This window comes from Lampetra planeri, chromosome 2, assembly GCF_965212315.1.
Source record: "Lampetra planeri chromosome 2, kcLamPlan1.2.h2, whole genome shotgun sequence".
Lineage (NCBI taxonomy): Eukaryota > Metazoa > Chordata > Hyperoartia > Petromyzontiformes > Petromyzontidae > Lampetra > Lampetra planeri.
Genome location: NC_136108.1, coordinates 28,303,123 through 28,320,991, shown reverse-complemented (window position 1 = coordinate 28,320,991; position 17,869 = coordinate 28,303,123). Strand labels below are relative to the sequence as shown.

At 46.7% G+C, this 17,869-nt stretch overlaps 1 protein-coding gene across 1 annotated transcript in view; it reads left to right on the top strand.

Moving 5' to 3' along the window:
* The window catches only part of LOC144730876 (adhesion G protein-coupled receptor B3-like), a 196,335-nt gene that overhangs the window by 26,440 nt on the left and 152,026 nt on the right, over nucleotides 1–17,869 (top strand). The window contains exon 2 of the mRNA XM_078611678.1: nucleotides 15,071–15,888. Within this exon, the coding sequence (XP_078467804.1) occupies nucleotides 15,087–15,888 (802 nt within the window). The 5' untranslated portion in view covers nucleotides 15,071–15,086. The remainder of the gene's footprint in view (nucleotides 1–15,070; nucleotides 15,889–17,869) is intronic.

Below are 17,869 nucleotides of genomic sequence, written 5' to 3'. Positions count from 1 at the left end.
GAGCCCGATGGAAAATCGCCACTCGCAAGGGCCATGTGCACAACGCAGAGAGAGAGAGAATGGCGCGCCTTGTTACACACGGGGTGGAGGGGGGGGCAGTGAGCAAGTGCCGGTAACGGCGGGGGAATGCGCGTAACACACAAACACACACGCGCGCATGCAAGCGCACGGTTTATGCATGACTCACAATGCAGACTCGAACGTACGCGTGCACGTTGAACTTCTTGCACGCACCGTACGTAGCCAAACGTCCTCGTCGGAGGTGCGAACATAGCCATTCGCTGAACAGTCACGGTTGTGACATCTCTAGCCTGACATCCGTAAATATATTGTACGAGATGGGGAAAAAATACGGTGATTATAATTTGAGCAATTGGACCAAATAAAAATAAGAACTTTGCGTCCTGCTTTTGAAGGGATTGTTTTGCGTAACGTCAGTCTGCCTGTGTGCGTTTTTAGCTATGGGGCACAGATACTGATGAATGCTCGCCCGTGTTTTAGTTGAGTCTGCATGCCACCGCTAGCAGTCTCTTAAACGCGGGTGTCTCATTCACATCCAGTTTTTCTTTATTGTTTTGCCCCATTGCTACGTTTCTATTCCATAGAAGCGGAGAGCTCTCAGATCCCTTTCGCAATCGTGTACCACGGACAAGCGTGCAATTACCGCCATCGAAACAAGAGACCACGTTTATATTGCATGTTCTCACCCCAAAAAATGTTTTGCTCGGCGCTGAGATTTCGAGACTGAATCCAAAGCTTGCGTGGACGAGAGGGTGAGAGAGAAGGAGCGAGTGGGTGTTTTTGCGCTAATTTCAAGGATGGGAGACAGGATAAAAGACTGCTCATTGTGCGCTGAGCGGGGCCGGGTAGCCTAGAGATAGCTCTAAGGAATGTGCTCTGAGCCCCAAATTCAGCCCCACGCTCCCCGATTTTAAGGAGGCGGCCCCCGGTGGAAACACAACGGAACGTGCTCAACTGCCTAAAGACGGCAAAACGCTTCTCGGGGTAGTCGACCGCACGGACGCATTGCTCACCGTGTTGTTGTATTTGCACGTAGGAGACACGCCGGGCTCATTGGCTACAGCTGAACGGTGCTTGTGGTGATTCATTACGAGTGTGTACGTGCGTTTCCGCACTCGCGATGCATTTGTAACGCCGGCAGTTAGGTGCATGCGTTGTACCGTGTAGGCTCACGCACTGCACCGTAAGCCAGAGTGAATGCGCACGCACATCATTGCATCGGCATAAATCCCATGCCCGTGGAATTGCGATGCCAGTTACCGCTACCGATGGTAAATATTTAATGATTACAATTATTGTTCCAGGAAAGATTCACCGACTCTCAAGGCTCTTTGCAGGGGGGGAAACCTGTTTTGGGATGTTTGGCCAATTCCATGAATGAGTGGTTGACTTCTGAGAGAAAAACTGAGTAGCCGGAGAAAACCCCCACAAATACGAAGGGACGACACCGAGCATGTACGTACGTTGAACTTCTCTCTCATCGTACGTTGTCAAGCGCGCTAATCGGAGGTGCACTGCCAACGCCTGATCACAACGCAGCCCCGAGTCTCAAACGCAAGCCCTGGCGGTCACCCATCATAGCACGAACCGGGCTGATCTCGGCTCGTTAAGGTGCGGGTACATCTTGGGTCATTTGTTCTTAGGCGTTGAAAATACACGAAGCACAGTGCTAAATTACAATACCGGGCACTGCCGTGGAGACATTGCAGTTCCCCTATTAGGTTCAAGTATAACAACAGATCATGAATACTAATAATAGTAAAAAAAATAATGATGCAGTAAAACAATAAAAACGCATCATACAAAACTGTTATCATAGCGCGCACGCATAGGTGAGTGATTAACTGCTCCATCTCAAATTCACGTATTCATTTTGATTGTTGTATGTACAATTCCCCTGTGTGCAACCAACGGGCAATAGAGCTGTGTGTTATATCTTAGAGAGTTGCAGTGGAGGAGGTGTTTGTGTCCATGGCTCGCAGAAGGCAATGCAATTATGGAACCCGTCAGCATTGAAATCTTTTGTAGTTATATAACCTCAATTTCTCACCTTGATGTGTGATTTTGTTGTTGTTGTATTGCCAAGCCTACCTAGCTTTCTCTGTTAGCTCGGAGCAATGCCATTGCCATTCCATTTATACCTTTTGCTCATTAGGTTAGCGAGGGAGACTTGTGTTAAGACTCGCGGCATTCAGACTCTCAGAGGAGCCGGTCCACACCGAGTTTCATCTGAGCGTGCCTGAGTTAATTACGTGCTACGTTTGACAAAATATTGCACGTGTGACAATTGGGCGCACGACCGCGTCGGAATCTTTTGTCACAGATTAACACCGGTGGTGCCATCAAACATGTTGCTACTCAGTATCGGCAAGGGACGTCGCGAACCTTTGTATAACAGCGTCGGTGTATTTTTTTGTTGCAAATTTGCCAACTGAAAACACTCGTTGCTCATTAAATTAAACTATACAACGAATTTTTTTTTTTTACCGGTTAAGTCCCAGGTAAATGAAAAATCCAAAGGGTATTAAAAAAATGTTAGCATGTGCATCGGTCACGCAAATGGATTTACACCTCGCTTCCCCAGTTGATTGCACGTCAGTATTTGAGAAGTCCTGTCGATACTAATTAAGCAAACCCGTTTACTGTATTATACCTTGGCGTCTCGCGGTTGCTAATTGCGTTATTATTCGAGTTAATGCCAGCCACAGTGTGCGCGGAAAATGTGCTCTTTAATTTCACAGTCAAGCGTGGCGTTAAAGGCCCCCCTTGCAGCCTAACTCAAAGATACTTTTTTTTTGCTCTCATGGAAAATTGACACTTTACCAGACCTTAGCTATTTATATCGTGGGGACGGCGGAGCGTGCTTGCGCCGCCTAATCGATGCCGTATAACCTATGGGAGAAGATTGATGATGTATATGCGCTGCCAATCGTTTTATTTGCAAGGTGTAACATAATCAAGATCACACCTCGATTCTGTCGGCCCTCTTTTTTTTATATAAATGGTCATCGACCGATCGCCCGTCAAGCGGGTCAGGGCAGTACCATATCAAAACAATTGCCCCCTGTGGGGTGTGGGGTGGCGCGTTTCTCCGAGTAATGTCAACCAGCATTTCTGTCTTCTAATTTATTTGAGCTATTATTATAAGAGCCTCCAAAAAGGTCCACATCTCTTGGGCGATTTTTTTTTGGCCATAATTAGTTCTTGGTCCTGCTCGGCGTCAAAACTCCGATGCTTTCCGGATGGAAAGGTGCAGATGAAATTATCCTCGTGTATTTTTTTGTATACTTTACACGTGAATGAGTTACATTTAAAGCTGTACGATCACGTGCTCCAGCAGGCATCATGACAGAGCGCTTGACTCATAATTGGAATTGGGGGCGGGGTTCCGTGGGGGGGGGGGGGTCAGAGCCGAATTATCCCTCCAGGGTTGATGAATTCGGTATCAGATACGTGAGATGTCCACGGTGGCCATCCTGTACAGAACCTTGTTTCTGCCATGAGAATAGAATGTGGAATTTTCAACATTGACCAGTGAACGTTGAACTGGGAGATTCGTCCACAATGACGTTAATAATAGGCTTTTGTTCATCTGATCCTGAATGGAGGCTTGTTAATGCTTTGCCTGCTCAACAACATTTGACCATGCTTTACCAGGTTATCAGTGTCAGCTGGTCCCGGGATCAGCTCATATAGAGCCGTTGCTAAGAATTTATCTCAGGTCTTCACGTTCATTGCTCAGTCCACCAACAACTGCACCACCGCTCCACCCCATTTATGCTCCATACTATAGCTCATTGGCCATGCATAATATAATAGACAATGGTGTCAGTGAAGATGAATTTCTTGTATGTAGATGGACGTTCAATGAATATCCCTGATGAGTGATAGTGAATGACTGACATGAGCCAGGCAGCGATTCGAAATCCACTCCTTCACATGCATCATGAATGAGCACCTCTGGGCCTTGAGGGTCTGATATCGCCCATCCTTCCACGTCAGCTGATCAACGCATGCGTGCAGTGCTCGTTACTCAATTTTCAAGTATGGGATGCGGTTATCATTGTTCTATTTATATCCCCGTGAGAAGCCATTGATATGCATGCTGCATTTCCCTATAGAGACAGAGAGAGAGAGTCCTAGGTCCAAACATTTCTTTACCTGTTTAGGTTGGGGTATGTCAATGCCAAAAATGCTTGACTTGCCCAGGAGGTATCATGCTAAATGCATGCAAAGAGTTCTCTAATTTCGTTTTATACACATTAACTGAAAAACTTAGGAGATAATTTAGAACATGTTTTCAGCTAATTATTTTCCTTTTTTATATAATGTATCCTCATTTTAGTCACGTGTGGATAGGTCCGTAATTAATCCTGGCTCCCCATGATAGAATACGTTGTCATTTGGAAATGTGATTAAATTGAAGTCTAATTCATGCATTTATACTAATTGGTAGCGAATGTGATATTTTTATGACACAAACTTGGCTTTCCACTGTAATAACACGTTGTGCCTAACAGCAGCAGCGTCTGGACAGTTTGTAAATTGGAGGGGACAGGTAGCAATGGGGGACCACGTTGAATATCCGAGGGGGCCAGTGAAGGCCATTTAATAGGGCAAAAACATGTGGCTTGCCTGCCCCAACCACCCTCCCACCCCATACATACATACATACACACCTAGTACAAACCCCGTACACACACCGTACACATCCACCCCCCTTATACACACCCACCCTATAAACACCCACCCCATCCATACACACCCATCCACCCCATACACAAAGACAAAGATCCCCCCTATAGCCTTAACAAACTGTTGGGGCAAGTGCTGTTCGCGAGCAGAGTATATGACGGCCGGCACGGCACACCAGGGGGTGGGTGGCCAGCACCACTCCCGGCCGCCTTTTTCTCCCGAATGGCGATGTTTACACACCTCACCAGGTACTAATTTGAGGCTAAGTCGATCTAGGGGAGGCACCGGACTGGTTTTGATATAATCGTCACTGGTGTTGGTCGTGAGTGGGAATCGAATCTGTGTCGCCACCCACCCACTCACACACCCACCCACCCACTCACCCACCCACCCACTCACCCACCAACACCAACCACCCACTCACCCACCCACCCACTCACCCACCCATCCACCCACTCACCCACCCACTCACCCAGTCATCCACCCATCCACTCACTCACCCACCCACCCATCCACTCACTCACTTACCCACCCACGCACTCACCCACCCACTCACTCACCCACCCACCCACCCGCGCACTCCCCCACCCACCCACGCACTCACTCACCCACTCACCCACTCACCCACCCCGTGCACACCCAACCAGCACATTCACATCCACACACTCACCAGCCCACCCCATACACACCCATCTACCCCGTTCACACCCAGGCTTAACAGGCAAGGCATTCTCTTCTGGGTGTAATGATGCGTAAATGAATCAATTTAACGTTATTGTTATGCTTTCGACAGATGCATATGATTGTACGTGAGAAAATACATTATTTCTATTTGCACACGTTTAAGGTTAATGAGTTAACGAGACCCGTGCACCAGTCCAACGCACCACAATGATAAGTCATTCAAGTGCTTATATTCAATTCAAATAGATTTGTATGCGATGCCTACCCCGCAATGTATTTAAAAGTACCAAACAAGCATGGAGAATGTAGCAACGTTTGTTTTCTTTCTCAATTCAGACGTACAACGCGCAACGCAAAAGTACCGATTCGTGACTTAAACGGGACTGAAGAACGTTGATTGGGCAAATATGACTGCAAAGTAAACAGTGACTTCACATGAACGCTATAAAATCTATCGCTGGCTGTCGGGGCCTTTGTTATCCCATGGGCATCACCACAAACATGTTGATTCACCAGAGGGGTCGGAAGTAAATTTATGGGTTTTCAATTAAAATGGACAAATTCAGCGTAGGTAACTTTGCCCGTGGGAATGCAGGCTAAGCCAGCTTGAAAGAAAACATGCGGAGCGTTAATTGAATGCAGCAGTCAAAGCACCAGAATAGATGCATTCAATGGTAGGTGTGGGAAATGATGATAATAATAACAACAACGACGGGCATATCCCTTGCATTCATAATATTGTTACCAATGGACACTGAATGACAACCTTCACGAGGGGCAGACCTGATGCGGGGTTTTTTTTTTGCCACTTTACGATTTAACGCTTCCGTTACTCGGCTAAAGAACAGTTAAAACTCCATGTATCTGGGGCTAAACCAGGTTGGACGGGTAGAACCTGCTTCTGAATATCCGGAGGTTCCAACTGAGGGATCCACTCGTTTATCCTAGGGGGGCGGGGGAGCGGCGTGACCACAGATAACCCCCGGATAATTGGAAGAATTTTCCAAACAACTCAGTCTATCCGTGGTCTGGATGCCCCCCCACCTCCGCCTGAATATTTGGAAAAGAGAACCAGGTTCTCCCAACGGCGGATGAACGAATTCTCACGCATAATCGGGTGACGGATATTAAAAAGAAAAATGTTTCACTCGAGGATATGTTTCGAATGCGAGAAGAACACACCGAGCAAAAAAGCACGTGGCGGCCTTTAAAGCAAATATCTGAGACACGTGATGCGCCTCCTCCGAACGGACGACTCGTGGATTGAGTGCGTCGCGGCCTCTGTTAGCAGCCGATGCTTTATCAAGCCACCGGCCAGAATGTGAAGCAGCTGTGGTTTAGCGTGGGGCCTTTACACGTTTGTCGCTGTGGTGCAAGCGCGATTGTGTAACCAGATGGGGGGGTGTTGGGGGCGAGGTGGGAGGGGGTGGGGGTCTTGAATGCAAGCGCCAGTACTTGTGCGCTGAGGCGCGCATGCACGCAGAAGTTCAATGCCCCGTGAGCCCCGAGTGAGAGCGAAGATGGCCATGATTCACAGCGAGTGGGCGGGGGCGGGTATTCATCACACGTCGCCGAGAGACCCCTGTATATAGCAGGAACAGCGGCATTTATTTATGCCCTTTGTAAGCCACCGGGTACAGTGGCATGCAAAGGAGTGTTAGGGCCAGAGTTGCCGTGCCTTATTCGACGGAAGATTGTATTTGGGTGGCTTAGCTTGGCTGCTCATAGTGGGGGGGGGGGGTTTCTTTCTCAGAGGCTCGTTGGCACTTAAAAGTATCAACATGTTTCCTCTCACGTGCAAACCCATATTTGAAATCAAAACTGGAGGGCAGTTCTTATTGGTGCTTCCAAGGAGCGGTTCAAGCAACGTTTCAAGGTCAGAGTACTGCTTGGCAACTGACCGTACAAATGAGATTTTACTCGTATATCGCACAAGTAAAGCCTGTCCGTGAGTGTGAATGTGGAGTGAGGAAGACCGAACCAGACAAATCATTCGATCCAGAAGAAAAGTCTGATCAGTCTAGACTTCCCCCCCCCCAACGCCCCCTCTCCCTGCTCATTATTGTATTGCAACACTTTCTTTAATTGAGTCGGGAGCTAGCACAGATCAATGCATGCTAAAACAATTTCCTATATTGCCCCAGTCCAGCCCTATTACTTAATCACCTGAACGAGAACCAGGAAGTGACGTCATAGACTTTCTTGAGAACATTTCACCATCGTCTCGACTTCCTGCCCCCCCCCTTGGCTTCTGGGATGTTTAACATTGTATTTTGCACATGAATACAACGAACAAAATGACCGCTCATTTTGGCTTGTGTTGTTTTACAAAATCCTCTTCAGGGGACCATCCTCCGTTGTAGTTTCTAATCCCAGGTGAAGACTGGGCCAGACAATGACGCCAATGTAAATGTGCCCATATTGTGGTGTTTGACCTGTCAGAGTTCAGCCACCAGGCTTTCCACGTATTGCATTTTTATGCATTGAATTTAGTCAATGGGTATCATTAATCATGGGCAGTTGAAAAGGACAACTTAAATGTTTTATAGATTCCGACCATGGCTAAGCTGCTTGCGTACTGTGGCGATAGTGTGTTTTCCTTTTTTCGCGTCTTATTAAGATCCCATCATTGAAATAGTAACATGTCACTGATTTCAAGAGTGGCACCTAAAGCATTGCTGCTAGGGAATATATCACAGCATTCGCTGTGGCAGTCTACTTTGATCGTGTCATCCACATGCCTCTGTTTGCCTACAGAAAAGTAAAAACAACATCAGGAGGTCGCATGGCACGTTCTCTCTTGCAGGTTTGACCACGGACGCTTTGAAAAGCTGCTTGCCGCATCTGAGCGGATCGGCATGCATTAAATCCGGGATGCAAAATCGCGATTTGTATCCGCTGATCCTTGCGGTTAAAATCTGAGCATCACTTCGCATCCCGAGAATATCTCCCTCCGCCCCCACCACCGTCTCCCTACCCGAGCTCCCTGCCTCCAGGAGCAGTAGCCTAGGCAGTGATCCCCCTGCCTCCCCACAATGGCGGGATTAATGTGACAGCGGGCTTGGGATGTTCGCGGTGCTGCCCGCTAATGGTCTTCGATTATTGCGCAGACATGGGCGGCGCAGTGTTTTTTTTTGTGTGGGGGAAGACACGCAACGGCGCAGGACAAAATATAGTCCACTCGAGTCACCTTCATGGTGGGAGCTCTCATGCTGCAGGGATTTACGTCCACGGGGCCATCTCTGCGTGTGGAGAATCCAAACAGTTGCCGTTTCAGCACCACCGAGGTGTCTGCTTGTGGATGCGGTCGTGTTTATGACACCCACGGCAATGTACCCAAAGCCGAGGGTGACGGCGTAGAAGTGTAGCGCGACGAACACGGGCCACCTGAGTTATCTTGCCAGCGATCGCTCATATCTCTTCTCTGGTGATATCAGAATTTGTCCTGTGCCTCCTCTACATCAACTCAGCCTAAAAATGAGCAGCTGGTGCGGTGCGTAAACACCCACCGACGTGTGATTTGATGCACGTATTACGAATTCTGTAATCGACGCAAATCGATGAATTTGTGCACTTTTTGCACATCTAAAATGTCGCCATAAAATGCACACATGTAGGTTACTTGGTACGTCAGTGTACGTGTGTCGACGTGTGGGGAGCAGTGCTTCCCGCACTGCAAACCCAGTTTCATTTCCGGACATGGCTAATATCAGTGGCAAACGCTCTCAGAACCTCTCCTGGGGCCTTCAGTGAATACCATGATGCAGGTAAACCATTGTAGCTCGGGAGACAAAGGTGGTCGTGTGTGGAGCTTGCCGTACCACCCCTTCATGCGATGTGTGTGGACCCTGTTCAGTGCTGCTATCTAACAGCATTGCCCCGACAGTCAGGCTATTCTGTGTGCTGCATGTGTATACGGTGTACAGTTCACTTTTTCACGTGTATGCATAATTGCGTACATCTTCGCACGCAACGCGTGGATCCCATTTTAATTCCGTGTAATGAAATTCTGCTGTGGAGAATCATAATGGGCACAGAGATTGGAAGCCGGGAATAATAATAAGGCATATATTTGTGAAAAGGAAAAAAACACATTAATGCGGTCCAGCAGCGGAGGATATACCCCCCTGTACCACAGCGCACTCATTCTAACGAGGCTGCACTCGAAGCTTGAGCCAGTAGCATCTACATTGTTGGAGGTCAAACTGAATACGAAAATGTGACAAATGATGTGGTGATGCCGAGCGGGCAGTGGTGAGCAAGCACAATGAGCAGTTTGTGGCAACAGCACCGCCTTAGATGAAGAGGAAAAAAATTATAATCGGCAATTTTTCAGCCAACTGGTTCTTCTTCATGTGCGATCAAGAGGACCTTTGCCTGAAACGCTGCCGAATTGTTTATTTTTTAAGGCAGTGTTGCTGAGCAGTGTGAGTTTTCTTATTGTTGTTGTAAAATTAACATTTAATTCACCCGTGCTGCTTTGAACATTTCCCCGTTTTTTCATGCAAGCCATGATTTTTATTCAGGAATTCTAAAGTTCGACAGACGTTAAGGGCACTTAACAATTGACAGCACGTTGACGTCAGCTTCAATGTATTGTATTCCAATTCAGTGACTTGAACTTTTGCGTGAATGTTCTGGATTCCAGCTGAACATCACCACGAGTTTAAAAAAAATTGGACGTTTGCGAGTTTATATTTTTTTCTGCAAGGCTCATTACCATAAATTCGGGGAGAAGAATACCGCATACATTACTACGCACACGTGCTCTGAAGACGAAATGACCGGCAAACCTCGAACGTCACAGCATCAGTGGAGTAGTTTTCTATCCGATTAATTCGAAACGAGAGCACGTGTGTGTGCGTGTTTCATCACAATAAACTAGTCTCTTTATGAAGACACTTTCACAGTTGGCTGAGATAGAGAGAGCGTTTTAATTAATGGCAAATGTTCAATCCAAAACGTAATTCCGTATAATTTGTTTCATCCAATTATTCAATGGATGGATATTAATGTAGTATCAAGAAGTGCATCTCTTAAAACCAATGTCAAGTGAAAGGCACACGTTCTCTCTGCTTAAACAAGAGTCGAGGTGAAAATCGTATCTATTGACCACTGAACCAGTGGTGATAATTATTCTACATTCACATGGTGCGGGTACCATTCTCTCGATATAACAATCACTGCTGACTTACCACAAAGTGGTATTAGTTTTGACCTGCCCCCTGGCTGGGATTATAAGTTGCTGCCTTTTGATTGTGAGCCGAGCAGTGATTGAATAGTGGCAGTGCCAGGATTGTTAAATAGGTCAACTTTAAACTATTGTACAGTACGGTACTCTTGACGTGATTGTCATATTTTCCGTATGGAGATATGATGTCAGACTTCATTTTAGACATTGTCATAGATCATAACGTTTGTTTAATTTCTCATTCAAAAATGTTAAATTTTGACCACCCCGTGAAAATATCTCGCAACATGTTTATTCCACAAATAGACGATGATGTTATTCACGCCATATAATGAACTGTAGCTTTAACGAATGCCCATCAAAGCTCTCTCACAGAAGTAGACAAAGCTCCTCACTTAGGGAATCTGTGCACGACTCCACGCTTGTGTTGATCGCTGTACGCACTGTTCCACGTGGGTTTATGAGTCATGGGTTTCATGGGGGTTCTTTCAATTCTTAGGGGTTCCCAAGATGGAAACAACTTGCCTTTCGTCTTTGTGCCGCTGCTGTCACCCCTTGTGTTCGACGTTCGGGGTTCTTCCATGAAACCCATATTTTTATTCGGGGATATATTCGGGGCACGCGTTCCTCCTGGTGGGGGCACAATTGTGAACCGAAACTTCGCAACTTATTGGTTCTTTCGGCAAAGTCACGTAGAAGGGAAATAATAAAATAATAAAAATAAAACATAATAAAATAATTCTCACGACGTTTCGGCCACAACGCAAGACAGACCTGGTCTTCACCTGAGGACGGCTGCTTGCGTTGTGGCCGAAACGTCGTGAGAATTATTTGATTATGTTTTATTTCTATCATTTTATTATTTCCCTTCTACGTGACTTTACCGAAAGAACCAAGAAGATGAATCCCTGCAGTCGCGAAAGCTTTAAATTTGAAAAAGAAACTCCGCAAGTTGCACAATTATGTGAATAATGAATAGTTTCTGCGGCGCCCGCAGAATGGCGAGTGATGCAATAGAATTGCGGTTGATGTGCTTCGGGGGTTAATTGCATGCATTGAAAGCGTGACGAAAGCCTGGCGACGCCGGTGATGTATGCACGTTCTGTGAAAACGGCCAAATCAACAAAATGCTTGATAAATTTAAATGACCAGACGTGACCGATTATACGCGTGAATAGCCATGACCGGATGGAGAGTATTCATCCATTATAAATGTTTTAGTGACGAAAAAAGTGCTGAATGAACCATTAATTTAAAGTTTATAAATTAGCATGAGCCACGAAAATATAGTTTTTATTTAGACAGTAAATCTTTATGAATTGTATTGGTCAAGAGCCCTAAGTTGCATTCATACGAGGAATATAAAAGCTAAGATGTGATATACATTAGCAAGGGAGTAAATTAAATTAACGATACAAGCTATGCTTTCATAACAAGCTCAACTCATCTGCCAGAGCGTGGTCATGCTCTGAAAACCAACTGTAATTAGTATCCAGCTTTAGTTAACCAACTGGGTGGCACTGCGGCAGAGCACCCCGGGTTCTTGGGTTAAAATCCCAGTTGGGAGCCGATTGAACCCATCATCTCTGTTGAGCCAAGACCATAGGTACCGCATTGCAGAAAAGCCAACAGTGGTTGTCCTCCGTAGAAATGGGTCCCCAACATCACTGGCTCAAGGCCTCTATAATCAGTTGAGCGGTGCCCAAATATCATTTAAGAGTGTGAAATTTCCTAACAAAGATTCATTTTTGCAACAAAAACATTTTCAGGGCAGCGCACCGTGCATTCACACCTCCGATTAGCGCGGTTGGCTACGTACTGAATAAGTTCAACGTCCGCGTCCACACAGAAAGAGTGCACAATGCATCATTGGACAGAAAGTCTCAAAACATGCTTTTGCTAAAAGAAGTATTTAACTCGGCCCAGCGTTCGGGATGACGCAGGTTAAGCTCCTTTTCTTCAGTGCTGAGTATTGTAGGACAATATAATACCAACAAAAAAGAGGGATTATGTGCAGCATCTGTAGTTGCAGTTCATTTTAAATGAACTGTGCTCGACTAGATCGATACTGTATTGAGTCTCCTGCATGTTGTTGGTCGTGATTTAGATCGGTAACTAAAATAAATTTGTTGCCTACATTTGCAGCCAGCCTGCACGGTGGTCATCTCATTTTAAATCTGTGCCATCTCGACTTTTTCGAGACATTTTATCTTGCAATGGTTTATCTTTAAAAGAACAACACAAACACATTGCTCGTATTATATCACTAAATTAACTTTTGGTTAAAAAAAAATCTAGAGAGGAACAGATATGTATATATGTTTGAAAGGTGCCTTTCATGCATTTAAAATGTAATTGAAATACTTAATTCAAGCTACAATTGTCTGTAGCTAGTCATAGGATGAATACAATATCAGGAAATTAGACATTATCGTACACCCAATTATATAATCGCAAGTACACCGGAATTATTTGTTTGGCTAATCAAGTATAGAAAGTAAAGTAGGCTGCTGCATTGCACGGTGGTCAGAGTGCTTGCGACTGAATAAGGGTCCTCACGACACTTTGTTACACATTCATCAAATACTTTGTGCAAGATGCCATCTTTTTCAATATTAATTTGTTGTATGTAATGGGTTCATGTAAGTCCTGTAGCCACCAGTGGTCGCTACATTCACCACAGCGAATCCTTTACGCCATCACTACTTAATTCTCACATCTGTCTGTTTGCAATAAACACATTCCTGCGGAGGGAGCTGGTAGGAACGTTGGGTTGCTCGGTCAATGGCCAGGGTCAACGGCGGCGTGGTGTATTCCAGCAAATATGGCCGACTGTGAGGGCGGGCATAAGCCGGCGTGAGTAGGTTAAACGTTGAGTTTTATAAGGGCACCACGGGGTGACCAGCCCCTCCCCACCCAGCCCCACCCCTCCCACCCCCCACCCAGCCACACCCTCCCCACCCAACCCCTCCCCACTCTCCCCTCCCCACTCAGCCCCTCCCCTCCCATTTTTGGATGCAGGACGGACACAATAATCCCCTGTGGGCTGGTGTAACCAGGAGGTTCCTACCAGTATGATAGCCTAGCTATGCTTTATCAGTGAATTAATATGTAATAATATTGTAATAATGTCTGTCACTTACCCAGTAAGCCTCCCTGAGTCTCAATACTTTTTCCCCAGAAGGTTCCAGTATTGCGATGTTTTGCCAATTCCAAACATGAGCGTTTGACTTCATGTGGGAGGAAATCACAGGACACGGAGAAAGCCTACGCACATGAATATATCATACTCAAAGATTCACGTGCATGGGTTTAATAATTTGTTGTTCTGCTGCCATCTCCTGCCAACCTTGCAGAGCAAGTCTAGAACGGTGGTGAGATGTTAACTACCTCGCCCGGTACACAGGTCACGGGTTCGATCCCGACCCTGATGCCTATATATTTGGAGTTTGCATGTTCTTCCCGTGGTCGTGTGGATTTCTCTGCAGGTTCTCTGGTTTTTCCCTTCACGTTTATCATCAACGTGAGTTTAGAGTATTTGACTGCTATATATTTCCAAGTGATGAGACACTTTGTTGAGCTGTCTTTTGTGGCCAGGTTGCTTCTAAAAAATAGCTATGCAGCTCAGTGGGCCTTATCTGGTCAAATAAAAATGGTAATAATTGTTTTAGAACACATGATAGTCCAAAGCAGTCTCCCATCCAAGTACTAATCAGGCACATTTCTGCTAAGACCTATGTGGTCCGATGAGATTTGGTGCATTAAGGGCAACTTGGTTGGAGCGTGTTGTGAGGAATGCATAAAAACCTCGTCTTTTCATCAGTCGCACATGCACACCAATGCATTTTGACATCATAACAATACATGTTGGCATCAACACCCAACGTGTAAAATCCACCTCCACAGAGGTTGTATTACCGGGAAAAAAATAATTCTTCACTGCCATAGGAACGTGGAATGTTTCACGATTGGCTCAGAACTACGAACAAAAATGAGCACCATGCTGATTTGAGTACGAGGGCATGAATACACTCCCATGTATCCACACCAGGGGATAGTATGTTTACAAGACGCCTATTGTTGTCTATCAGTGCGATAACTAAATAAGACCTGGTTTTAATTAGGTAAGCCATGCTCACCAGTTTGTATTGCTTACAGTTAACATACTCATCCAACCTCGGGTAGCTACTTTTCCAGGAGATCAAACCCAGGCATATTTCTCAATCAGCCTAGGTATATCAACACCGTGCAGTATCTCACAATAGAGTTCAACACAATATCACCATATCTTGGTAGAAATCAATTTCCTGCCACCCGAACAAATATGTCAAATGCCAAAACACCTCTCTAGATCAAACCCAGACAGGTGTTTGTCACAGGTCGACGTTATATCAGGTGCTGTTTTGCTGCCCATGAGCACTTGGCATCACTCATATCCCCCCTTCCCCCCCCCCCCCTCTCTCTATTCTGTTCCACAAGGTTGCGATGACCAAGCATGAGCCCCGCCTGGCTTGGTCCTCCTTGGGCGGCCCTGCACGCGCTGCTGTCCGGCCTCCTCCTCCTCACGGCTCTCCTTCGCGCTTCCAGCACGGTGACCTCGACTCCTCCGTGCACCTCCACCATCGGCGAGGCGCTGCGCGGCTCGTTCGGCTCGCGTGAGATCGGCACGCGGGGCGGCGATGGGAGCTGCACGTGGATCGTGCACAACCCGGATCCCACCAAGTACTCGGTCTTCCTGAAGATCGCCGCCAGCGACGAAGAGAGCTGCCGGGATTACCGTGTCGCGGTCCGCAGCTTCGACCTGCATTTGCCCGCCGGCAATGGGACGTCTTCCGCCTGGACCGCACCGGGCACCGGCGGGGACGTGCTGCAGCCGTGCTCGCCGGCCACGAACGCTCTCTCGCCGCTGCTGCTGCTACGCTCCAACGCTGACGACGTAGAGGTTCAGATCTCCAGGATTAGCGGCCGCGAGGACCAGCGTCTTGGGCCCGCGGGCGGCGACTCGGAATTATCGGTTGATTTCCTTCTGCTTGACATTGTGCTGGGCTCCGTCACTTCAGCTGGGGGATGCGGGGTCCTGTGCTCGTGGCTTGAGAGTGGACGCTTCGGATGTGTGGTGTTGGGGCCACGTCTGCAGTGTGCCCATGGAGGGGAGCTGTCTGTGGCGCTTCCTTGTGCGTGCAGCATCCTCCCGGTTACCCTCCCCGCGTCTCCACTCGCCAGCAGGACGGATGATTGCCCGAGGCCAGGGTGCCTTCCCAAGGATGTGGCTAATGACCGTGGCAAGGGCGTGCAAGGTACGACTTGTTGGACTTTGGATAATTAGAATGTCAGTGATCTTTGATGAATGCATCTTCGTGTCTTTTAATTACGTTCAAATAATTTGGAAGCAATGGAAACACTTCCATGATCCGGATATCGATAAGCATTTAATTATTGCATTCATCAAATATGGAATATATTCCCTTGATGTCACATGCTGTGAACCCCTCTTCCCATTTTTTTTTTTATCAAATGGAGTCTTGAGAAATTAACTCGTTTAACAAAGCGATACAGCCTCGAGGTTCGTAAGCAAATGTTGTCGTATCTTCTCGCGACACCCTCCTGCAAAGCAGTGTCTGCCAAACGAAATGCATTACCCATCATCTGAATTCACAAGGCATGCAAAAGAAACGGTTGTAGACAGTTGTCCCCTTGGTCCGCCCAAGTTCTCTTCAACGCGTAGGCTTTCGTGACAAATATTATCCTCTAGCCTTTTGCCCGTCCAAGGACGGGTGTATTGCAGTAAATCTGAAACTTGCAAGCGAAAAGCAGACCGCCACGTGATATTCATTGCATCAATTCGTGTGCAATTAGTAAGGGCGCGGTGACACAGACTTATTTCATTTTAAGATTATAATCCCTTGTTCATCACGGCGTCCTTTTTACTTCGATGTCTCAATAGCGTTACGGAGATCGCGTGACGTGAGGGTTCTGCCTTTGTAGTGAGGGTTGTAAGTTGACGCCGAGGAGGGGGGAGGAGGAGGCGCCTCGGCCCCCCATGTGGAGTGACGTCAGCCGCTAATTATTATGAATGGTGGGAGTGTCCATTTTGAGGACGTCACCTTATAATGATTATTAACGAGGGGGGCTGTTCGATGTGGAGTGACGTCACCTGCTCATGATTATTAATGAGGAGGGAGGGCGTTCCATGTGGAGTGACGTCACATTTTCATAGTATTAATGAGGGGGGGGGTCCATGTGGAGGACGTAACCCACTCATGATCATGGATGAGGGGGGCTGGTCGACATGGGGTGACGTCACGAGCGTTAAGGACAGACACTGCTGGGTGAGTATAGTAGGTATAATAGAGGTTTACATAAACAAACATGCCAGTTAGTCACTAGTTCAGCACACCAGTGTTTTGGAGAGTAAACCCACGACATTTATAATTCGAGTACTGTGTTTCGCCAGTAATTACAACGAACCTCATAAAGCAACAGCCAGAATGTCACTCTCGTTAGTGGCACATTGTACGTATGTTGAGTTGAACTTCTTTCGCACATTAATAGCCATCTGTGCCAATCGGAGGTGCAGTGAAGGACACCAAACTAAACGCAAAAAGCAGTTCTAAAGAAACGAGTCTTCAATCTAAATTTGAAAGCGCATAGCTCCAGTGGCTTTCTAATTTTGGAAGGAAGAGCGATCCAGATGGCTGCAGAAGCACATCTGAAAGTGCGCGAATCAGTGAATGCAGTGACTGCCTTTGTTCGATGGCTAGCCAAAAGCTGCTGCTGCTGCTACTGCAAGGATCACCGGAGTTCACGTGATGGTTTATGCTCCTTGACGAGAACAGCAAGGCATCGTGGTTCATTTGTGGCAAGCACTTTTAGCGTAATTAGTGCGACCTTATAATGTATTCATTCGGCAACTGAAAGCCAATGCAGCTCAGCGAGCACTGGCCGGACACGGTCGGATCTTGCAGTACCCATCACGACACGTGCCAGGGACTTTTGTACACACTGCAGCTTGGTAAATTGGTTTTATTGTCAGACGTCCCGTAGAGTTAGTGAGTTGCAATAATCTAGCCTTGTCGATACTATGCTCCACGCCACTGTGTTGGTGCCCCCCCCCCCTCACACAATAGCGAGAGAAGCTGGGGCAGGGCCTTCTGTTGTACAGTTTTGCTGAAATAGGAACGATTCACGAGCGAAATGATTACGATGTGAAGCGAGGAATCTCTGAATATGCATTGCTTAGATTAACTTTGGAAATGTAATGATAATCGTTTCTCTTTC